We start from the raw sequence: 10,672 nt of genomic DNA, 5'->3' as shown, positions 1-10,672 counted from the left end.
TCTTATTGGCTAAGCTAGTAGCCTATGCATATACGCAGCACACAACAATTTACGTAAATTAAAAAAAAATAATAAAGAGCTAGCTTACAATGATGATAAATGTGTTTCTTTGCCATGAATAATTTAAATCTTTTTTATTATACTTATTCAAAAGAATAACTGGTTATAAGAGATACAAAAATAGTTTACGGAACATAGGAGGAAATTCTGACCACAAAAAAGAAAAATAGATAATAAATAAATAAATAAAAGAAGAAGAAGAGAAAAAGAAAATGAAAAAGATTTATGAGAAAAAGACAGGACAGAACTATGATTTTTCTGACATAAAATATATATGTGAAAAATACCGAGTTTCAATCAAGATTTCTAGGAAAAGATTATCAGTGAAGAATTTTGAACTGGGAACGAGAACTAATTAGCTAAGGTAATTAACTTTTTATGAGGAGTATTTAACTCAATAGAGTGTGTTTTTTTTTTTTCTCTTTCTTAGTCTAAGATTAATGGTTACAATTTGTCAAGGCAAATTGCCAGAACGCTTCAATTTGATAAGAGTTCACAAATTATGAACCAAACAAGATCATTAATTAAACCACGATGCTTTTAATTTGCTTAGTAGGAAAGCCAATAGAATGGATCAATAATAATGGACGGTATTACCAAATTTTTGGTTTTGAAAAACCAAAACCCTCTTTTAATTTTAGCGGCGCAAATTAAAGACTTCTTCAGTTCTTCCTCAAATTTATTAATTACTATTACTACTAATAACTAACAAAGCTGAATAATTTGTCACTAGATATTAGATAATCGTTTTTAATTTTTTATCAGAATTCATTATTCATTATCTAATTATTATATTTTACTAGTTATAACATGTGATTTATTTTTATAACAATTATCTCAAAAATAAATTTGTAATATATATTGAAACGAAAGATTTTTAATTATGTGATTCCATTTCTTATAAAGTATGGCTTGTATATGATTTTTTGATAATTATGTTAATTATTTCCACCAACAAAATAATTAACGTATTAAACCACAATGCTCTTAATTTGCTTTGTAGGAAAGCCAATAGGATGTATGAATATTAATGAAAGGCTTTTTCCTGAATTTATTAAGGGTTTATTTATAAGTTTATAAATTAAAAATCTTTTTTATTAAACATATAAAAAAAATTAGAGTAAAGTATTGTTTTTGTTCCAACCTTTGGGAAAAATTTCAAAGTTGTCCCTACCGTTTCAATCGTCCTATTTAAATCCCTAACGTTTCAAAACTGACTCAATGTTGTCCTGCCGTTAGGGATCCGTTAACAGAATTGACGGCGGGACAAAATTGAGACGATTTTAAAACGTTAGGGACTTAAATAGGACGAAAACGTTGGGGATAAAAATAATACATAGAAATAAATTTTAATTTTATCCTTCAATAATATCAATTTTTTACCATACATAGTATTCAATTATTTTTTAATCATATCTAAGTAAATTACACTTAATCATATTATTTTTATTTTAAATAAATTATTTTTTTATAATTTTACTTTTAAAGATTTTTAGTTATCATGAAATATTTATAGAATGACTAGTATATAAACTTGCAGAAAAAAATATATATATACAATAAAATATAATAAAATGAAAGTAATGTGATTAAGTGTAATTTATTTAGATGTAATTAAAAAATAATTGATACTATGTACAGTAAAAAATTAATATTATTGAAAGATAAAATTAAATTAAAATTTATTTTTATGTATCGTTTTTGTCCCTAACGTTTTTGTCCTATTTAAGTCCCTAACGTTTTAAAATCGTCTCAATTTTGTCCTGCCGTCAATTTTGTTAACGGATCCCTAACGGCAAGACAACATTGAGTCAATTTTGAAACGTTAGAGACTTAAATAGAACGATTGAAACGTTAGAGACAATTTTGGGACTTATCCCAAACGTTGGGGACAAAAACGATACTTTACTCAAAAATTTAAATTTCTTATGTATTTGTTTTGTATTTATTAAATAAATATTTAAAATTTTTTCTCTAATAATAAATTTATCAAGTACCTTTAATAAAATACATATTAGCTAAATCTATTTATTAATTACTATTACTACTAAATAATAAAGCTGAATAATTTGTCTCTGGATAATCGTTTTCATAACTCATAGTAGTTCACAATCCATCTTCTAGTTATTATATTTTACTAGTTATAACATGTAATTTATTCTTGTAACAATTAACTCAAAAATAGAGTTGTAATATATATTGAAATGAAACATTTTATTTTAGTTATCTGATTCAATTTTCTTAAAAAATATTACTTGTATATGATTTTTTTAATTATGTTATTTTTTTACAGCTATGTGAAATCTAATTACTTTAATTTATTTATTCACTATATTTTAATAAAAATAAAAAATATGACTATAAATATATTACTTGTATATTATTTATTATGTATATTTAACTTTAACAATTTAAATTAATCTAATGACTATAAATACATTTTTACATTCTTGTATAAGAATTTTATTCCCATAACATATATCCTATATAAATGGAGTATAATTAACAATTAAGGTGAAATCTATTTATAACAAATATTAGGGTTATTAAGTTAACATGTATCCTAGAAAGAAGAATAAATTAGCTTATGTTGATTCAAAAATAAGATAAAAACGTGTTAAAAGCATATGTCAAGATTAACCCTAATACCCCTGCCCTAACTACATTTCCAACTATAGGGAAAAACGAGTATTACTTAGCCTTTTTTTTTTAATGTTGGTAAATCTATTTATTCTTAATTCAAACATATTTATGAAAGAATTAAAAAGAAAAAAGAGTACCTTAAAATAGTATTAACGGACTGAAATCCTCCTTATTTTCATTAAAAAAAAAAGGAGAGAAATATCTTCTAAAATGGACTTATCTCTAGACTAAGATTTTTCATTCTTGTTAATAAAAGCATACTTTGTTGATCAAAGAATGAACACTCATTCACTCTCTCACTTTAAAATAACTTTATCTTAGATAAAGTTGACATCATGTGTTAGCTGCAGATTAATACACCTAGATTCAATTATTCATCAATCATAACGCATTATCATTATCATTACTACATCAAGAAGAATAAATTGAAATTAGTAACACAAGATTTTTAAACAAAAATACTAGAAGTTTAGAACATTTCTAATAGAGTATTTTTAAAATATCATTTTTTATACTTAAAAAAAATGAATTAATTTAAAATTAAAATATGCATTGAAGTTGATTTATAAAATGAAATCGGTATTACTTTAGAAATATAGTATCATTTTAATGAAAAACTAATAAAATTTTGACACTCATATAATTATATTGATAAAATAATTAAAAATAATATAAAATTTTAAATAAACTAAAATTAAGCATTAGAGGAGATAATTTTACTTTTAATTTTAAATTACTATTTACGACATATGATTCTATAAATGTTCTTGTAGGACCTAAAATAAAACTGAGATTAAAAGTAGCATTGAAAATGCTCTTAAGTAATTGTATTGGTAATTAAAGACGGTTAAATTATTCATTTATTCTCTGACTAAAATTTGAATTTTTAATTTTGACTACAAAAATATTCTGATTTTATCCCGGTTGATAGTTGATGAATTAGAATTTTCCAAATTAAATCAGGAACAAAAACAAAGATAAATAAGAGTGAACAAGATTGAACAACAGATATGACTGGAAGTATATTGATTATTGTAATTAATGAAGCTACTAATAAGATGCCTTTTATTATAGGGAATCTATATGTATATATGATTCCACATTGTTCATGATAACCGTTACTTTAAGGTGGCAAGTTAAGAATGCAAATCCTATCACTTTTCAAGTCCTGTTACTTGTTATCAATAAGTCATGTATGGCCAAAGTAACACAGCTTTTATAGCCCTATATATGTAACTCCAAAACATAAGGACACAAAGTATATGCATATTCATTTCTCAATATCACATCAAAAAGTGGAGCCAAAAAATTATTGAGTTACTCTTCAGCATATAACATCTTATCAAAAGAAAAACATTTTTCACAGTTTTTCTTCTCTTCAATCATCTTGTTGGAGCTGAAATTTCATTGTAGGATTCTCTAACAAAGATAAAGACATGGTATATAGTAACTTGATTCTCAAGAATTTGTGTCAGTATTTCAGTATAGTAGTACCTTTATGATGGTTTAATTTCTATCTTTTTGCATCTTTCTACTTCTTATGAATAGGTTCTTGCTGCAAACCATGGTGAGAAAGAAGGTTCTGAAGGCATTCCGACGCTCGATTTTCGAGGCTACCTGATAGATAAGTCAAAAACCGGAGGATGGCTAGCAGCAGGGCTCATCTTAGGTACCCCAATTTTTTTTTTTTCCATTTTTCAATCCAAAGAAATTTGAGTCATAGTTTGAATGCTAAATTTGCATACTTTTTTCCACTATGCAGGAACTGAACTAGCTGAAAGAATATGTGTTATGGGAATATCTATGAACTTGGTGACATACTTGGTTGGAACTTTGAATCTTCCATCAGCTAAATCTGCTACAATATTGACCAATTTTATGGGAACTCTCAACCTTCTTGGCCTCCTTGGTGGCTTCTTAGCTGATGCAAAACTTGGCAGATACATTACTGTTGCTATATCTGCAACCATAGCTGCTCTGGTAACTTAGTTTCATTTTCAATTTCTTGTGTTATGGTTACAAGAACAATATATAATAATATCAAGTGTATTATTAACTAAATTCCACACTTTGTATAATTATTGCAGGGAGTGTGTTTGTTAACTGTGGCAACAGCCATTCCTTCAATGAGGCCTCCTCAATGCAATGAAGTAAGAAAACAACACCATGAATGCATTCAAGCCAGTGGAAAACAATTGGCTCTTCTATTTGTAGCACTTTACACCATAGCATTAGGTGGAGGAGGAATAAAATCCAATGTCTCTGGGTTTGGATCGGATCAGTTTGATACCACAGATCCTAAGGAGGAAAAGAAAATGATATTTTTCTTCAATAGGTTCTACTTCTTCATCAGCATTGGATCCTTATTTGCTGTGGTGGTACTTGTGTATATCCAAGATAATGTAGGAAGAAGTTGGGGATATGGAATCTCAGCAGGGACAATGGTTCTTGCTGTTGCTATTTTGCTTTGTGGAACACCATTCTATAGATTCAAGAGGCCTCAAGGTAGCCCTTTAACTGTTATATGGAGGGTTTTGATTTTGGCTTGGAACAAGAGGAATCTTTCTATGCCATCAGATCCTAGCTTTCTCAATGGCTACCATGAAGCTAATGTACCATATACAGAGAAATTTAGGTACGCAATTACAGTTGTTTTAAATCGTTTTGAATAAGCTAACGTCGGAATTTTACGCGACTCAATCATGTCTGGTCTAAGATTAGACATGATTAAATCGTGTAAAATTTTGACATGAGGTTGTTTTTGCTTATATTGTTGTTCAATTATTGCACACCAATTAGAAAAGATTTGTATGATATAATGTCTGTGGTTGTGGTAGACATGGTGGTTACTTTCATAATCACGGGACTATTAAAAACTTTTGTTTTTAAAAACTTAAATGTGTTGTGTTTTCATTGTCTTCTATGTTGTCCTTGTAGAAAAGGACATATTTTTCAATTTTTGATTGGCAAGTCATTAGATCAAATAAATAAATAAATAAAAAGAGGAATTTAAGTTGGAAAAAGAATTACACGTAGACAGAGCTTATTTGCACACCTGCATATGTGACCACTTTTTTTCACACCTTGTAATCTTATGTCAAGCTAAGATTCATTACCACTTTAACTGTTTTCCTATTTGATGTAGATGTAAGATGTTTCTTAACTAAGTAGGTGAGTTTAACTTTTTGTTCTGCTGTTTTTTGTTCAATCCTTCTTAAATCTTTATAAATTATCAATCACTCTTAAAGCATAGTTGATTTTGGGTGAAAAGAAAAACTATATATTTCCAAGTGTTTTGAACAAAAATGAAAGATTTAAAGCTCTTGTGACAATGATCTAAATTACAACCTTGAATCAAATTATGGATTTTAACTGCATGCTCTGTTTAATAGGTTCCTTGACAAAGCTGCTATCCTAGATGAGAACTGTTCAAAAGATGAAAACAAGAACGATGTATGGTTAGTTTCAACAGTAACTGAGGTTGAGGAGGTTAAGATGGTAATTAAGCTCATCCCAATTTGGTCAACATGCATTCTCTTTTGGACAATCTATTCCCAAATGAACACCTTCACCATAGAGCAAGCTACATTCATGGACAGAAAAGTTTCTTCTTTTGTTGTCCCTTCAGGATCACTATCAGCTTTTCTCTTCATCACCATTCTCCTTTTCACTTCCCTGAACGAGAAAGTCACCGTGCCATTGGCTCGGAAACTCACTCACAACACCCAAGGGCTCACAAGTCTTCAGAGGGTCGGAATTGGACTCGTTTTCTCCATCTGCGCCATGGTGGTTTCAGCAAACATTGAGAGAGAACGAAGGGAGAATGCTGTTAAGAATAACACTATTATAAGCGCGTTCTGGCTAGTCCCTCAGTTTTTTCTCGTAGGTGCCGGCGAAGCATTTGCCTATGTAGGACAACTCGAGTTTTTCATCAGGGAGGCACCGGAGAGGATGAAATCTCTCAGCACTGGTTTTTTTCTAACTACCCTCTCAATGGGGTTCTTTGTTAGCAGCTTATTGGTGTCAATAGTGGACAAGGTAACTAATAAAAGATGGCTCAAGAGCAACATGAACAAGGGCAAATTGGACTATTTCTATTGGATGCTGGCTATACTAGGAGCATTGAATTTCATACTCTTTGTTGTCTTGGCCATGAGGCATCAATACAAAGTTCAGAACAACATGAAGCCTAATAATGTCAGTGGAGAAAAGGAACTGGTGAGTGCAAATGATGTGATCATTGGTGTTGATGGAAAAGAAGAAGCCTAGGGATATATGTATATATTCCTTAAAGTAGTTGGTCAATTTATTTGGCCCTATATGTATAGTGTGCAAGAACACCATGTTTTGTTAATTTGAGTGATTCGCAGAACATTCTTTGCACAATATTCGTTTGAACTATATCAATTTTCATGTACTTTTATGTATGGTGAAATATATATCAAATGCTCAAGCTGCATTTTATGTTATGTTCCAAAAGTGATAATCATATAGAAGATGAATAAAACCACTGAACCCCTTTCTAGCCATGTTTCATACATTCGAGGCATGAATTTGACTAATGTTAAAAAGACTACAAAATTACGGTCAACACTCATATGCAGTTTTTTTCAATGGGAAGTTGAAAGTTGAAAGCCGTTATATAATAATTTAGTCGAACATGTCAAATCATCTAATGGTTTTTAACCAGCAACTTCACATGAAGACAACCGTATGTGAATTTCCACCTATAGAGCTAAATAATTAAAACATGATCTTCAAAGTAAGGATTGATCCATTGAATCACTTGGTAACCAAAGCAAAGCTTTTAACTTTCACATTGATAGTTTAAGTACCAAGATGATGATATTCTCTAAAGAAAAACAGAAGCCTTATTATAAAGAACCGGTAGCTGATGAAGCTGGTTGATGACTAATTATCAATGGAGGACGCAGAGCATGGTGCGCTTCTTCCTTCTGTTTGCGTGCCTTGTACATTTCCTCTGTCTCGATAACAACCAACCTCTTGACCTATATGGATTATGAAGCTTATCAATGTTAGCACACAGAGTAACAAGTGCATTTTGAAAAGAGAATGGACTCCTATAGAGATTAACTTAGAACCTGCTGGAGCATTCCCCTAACAGTAGGCGTGTTCCATCGCATGACAGTTCGATTGCATTTGCGCAGGCGTAGTGCTTCCAAAGTGCGTCTATGGAGCCTCCTGGTTCCAGGAATACCTCTCACCAGAGTTATATAAATATTGGGGCTCCAAGCAATCGGGACGCATGCCTTGTATGCCTTGAATGCGTTCATGACTTCAAATTGATGTCAGAACTGCAATAAGTATGAATCAAGTTCATGTAACCGTTTCTTCTAACATGATCTCCAAATTTGACATTACAAGCGTAAAGGTAGTTAAGTTACATTCAAACAAAACTTGAAGGCAATCAATTGATATAAGAGAAGAAAAAAAAATGATTATTTTGAATTCAATTGTAATTATATCTCTTTAACTAGATAAAATGGCAGCTTAATTGGTTACAAATACACACAAATAAGTAATAAAAATGTGCATAAAAGACTAGCATTTATCAAAATCATTCAAAAAACCTTAGTGCATATAGCATGAAAACCATAACAAAATAACGAATTGTGTAATCGAGGATCAAGATCAATATAATTGACCAGGAAAACTACAATGCTATGAGTCCCCTTTTTTTTTAAATTCCTTTAGATCCAGCAGGTTTGCAAATATGAGATCAAATTTAAAAAAATAGTTAATTTCCCTAATATAGTTTGCCAAAATGTGCTCTAATTAACAAACTAACATATATACAGATTCCAGCAATAATAGAACACAGAAGACAGAAGAGAGGAGGAAGAGGTTCGGAAAGGAGGCACATATAATAATTCTGCAGCTAATAGCACACTGAGAACTTGAGAATGTGACGAGTTTTGATCCACTGAGGACGAATTTTACTGTGATTTCGTTACTATATCCTATAATCTTCCAAGTTTTGAAACAACTAATTGAAAAAAGACCCAAAATTTGCATTCATAAAAAAACCCTACCATCCACATACAAAACTACATCGAACCGGCGATGGAGATGGAAGTAGCAGCACTGAGGTGCAAAGCTGGAAGTGGCAGCTGCATAACTCGTCTAGAAGAAGATGAACCCTGCTTTTCAAAGGTTGGGACAAGATTGTAAATTTCCGAAGATACAAGGGTACAATAGTCATAACGTACAATTTTGGAAAGAAACGAACAACTTTCTTTTTCGGTTTTTTTTTTTGTATAAATTTTTCGGTTTTTATAATTGATCGCAGTGACGAATCAGATTGGGCTGGACAAAAGAGGGTATCTTTTGGCCCAATAATAGGGTTTTTTTTTTTCTTTGGTTTAAAAAATACTTCGACATGCAATGAGCCTTAGCTCAAGTGGCATATGTTCCCCTTTTTTACTAAAAAATTTCAGGTTTAAGCCTCATCTAATGCAAACTTAACAAAACAAAAAAAAAAAAGAAAATATCGTGTGTGTGTGGGTGTGGTATGTGTGAGTGTAGGATTGGAGGATGTCTAATTTATTGATAAAAAAAAAACTTCTACAAATTCGTTTTTCTTATGAAAAATAAGATGAAAATTTATTCGTACTAACTATGATTATTTGGAACCAACTTGGGTTGGTCAAGTGGTCAGTTCACTCGTCCGTTTAAGCAAGTGTCGGGGTTCGAATCCCGCCTTGTGCATGCAGCAACCCATTGGCCAACAGCAGACCCTTAAATGGAGCTCCAATCCGCGATGGATTAGTCCTTGGCCTGTCGGATTGAGGGATACCGTGGGCAACAAAAAAAAAAACTATGATTATTTGGAATAGGAAAAGTATATGGAACCAAGAGATTACAAGCCAAAAACTAAACAAAATCACATTAATTTATATTAATTATTAATTTTAAATTTTTTAAATTCAAAATTTTAAAAATTTAAAATTGATTAAGTAAACTTAATTAAAACCTATAAAAACCTTCCTCTTCTCTCTCACATTAACCTACCCACCTCTAACAATCACACACACATACCTATCTCTCTCAATAATACTGCTGGAAGCGCTGGCGACTTCCATGCTCTCCGCGACGCCCTCTCGTCACCGAATGAGGCAACGCTCGAAGTGGATTCACGCGCCTTGGTTCCCGTTCTGCCATCTTCATCGTTGACCGTCGCGACTCCTTCGAAGCGCATGAGCAAGAAGAAGGAGCTAGTGAGAGTCTCCGAACTCAGCCTTCACGAGCTGCTCTCCTTTGCTATGTTATTATCATGCCTTACCGTTTTAGGAGGCACTGCAATAGTAGCATCATCATCGTGCTCTTCTTCCTCTCAAATCATTCTTTTCCTTCGTCAATGAGAGAGAAGATTACATGCCAAACTAAGAAAAGAGAAAAGGAAAAGTGCTTTCTTGTTAAATGGCAGTGCATGAAGATAGACCATTGGAGGGCTCTAGTGTTAGTGTGCATGTTGGATTAAATGTAAAAGCAATCTTAATTATAAAAAAAATATTCATTTAATATGAAAAAAATATCTTAATACTTAACAAAAGAAACATCCAATTATATTTTAGTAAAAATAATTAAATATCTATAAAATTTAAAAAAATATATGAAATTCTTAAAAAAATAGAGACATTCACATTTGCAATACAAAAAAATTCGAAAAATATATAAAAGAACATCCATTTAATATGAAAAAAAAACATTCTGATACTTAGCAGAAGAAATATCCATATATATTAACTCATAAAAATTTTGAATTCACCCAAAGATATTTGACTAAATTTTTGCTAATATCCTTTTGGCTCTTTGGAATAAAAGCAAACGTGCTCTTTTAAAAAAAAATTAATACATAACTACTCTTGAACATTTTTTTTTGGTAATTAAAATGGGGCCTAAAAGCCCACTACTCTTTTTTATTCAAAAAGCCCACTACTTTTAAACA

At 30.9% G+C, this 10,672-nt stretch overlaps 2 protein-coding genes across 2 annotated transcripts; one reads left to right on the top strand and one right to left on the bottom strand.

Moving 5' to 3' along the window:
• Positions 1-3,861: 3,861 nt before the first annotated feature.
• LOC107496782 (protein NRT1/ PTR FAMILY 6.4) lies at positions 3,862-7,172 on the top strand. The gene is made up of 5 exons (XM_016118108.3): positions 3,862-4,142; positions 4,252-4,372; positions 4,466-4,683; positions 4,791-5,338; positions 6,096-7,172. Exons 1-5 carry the CDS (start codon positions 4,140-4,142, stop codon positions 6,970-6,972), a joined length of 1,767 nt encoding a protein of 588 aa, XP_015973594.1. The 5' UTR covers positions 3,862-4,139; the 3' UTR covers positions 6,973-7,172.
• A 149-nt stretch (positions 7,173-7,321) lies between these two features.
• Positions 7,322-8,043, bottom strand: LOC107496783 (uncharacterized). The gene is made up of 2 exons (XM_016118109.3): positions 7,806-8,043; positions 7,322-7,712 (listed from the first exon to the last, which is right to left on the bottom strand). The coding sequence occupies exons 1-2, from the start codon at positions 7,995-7,997 to the stop codon at positions 7,578-7,580; spliced, it is 327 nt and encodes a 108-aa protein (XP_015973595.1). The 5' UTR covers positions 7,998-8,043; the 3' UTR covers positions 7,322-7,577.
• Positions 8,044-10,672: the final 2,629 nt, after the last annotated feature.

Source organism: Arachis duranensis, chromosome 7, assembly GCF_000817695.3.
Source record: "Arachis duranensis cultivar V14167 chromosome 7, aradu.V14167.gnm2.J7QH, whole genome shotgun sequence".
NCBI classification, from domain to species: Eukaryota; Viridiplantae; Streptophyta; class Magnoliopsida; order Fabales; family Fabaceae; genus Arachis; species Arachis duranensis.
The sequence above is the reverse complement of the archived record's forward strand: the minus strand, read 5'-3'. Positions and strand labels throughout refer to the sequence as shown.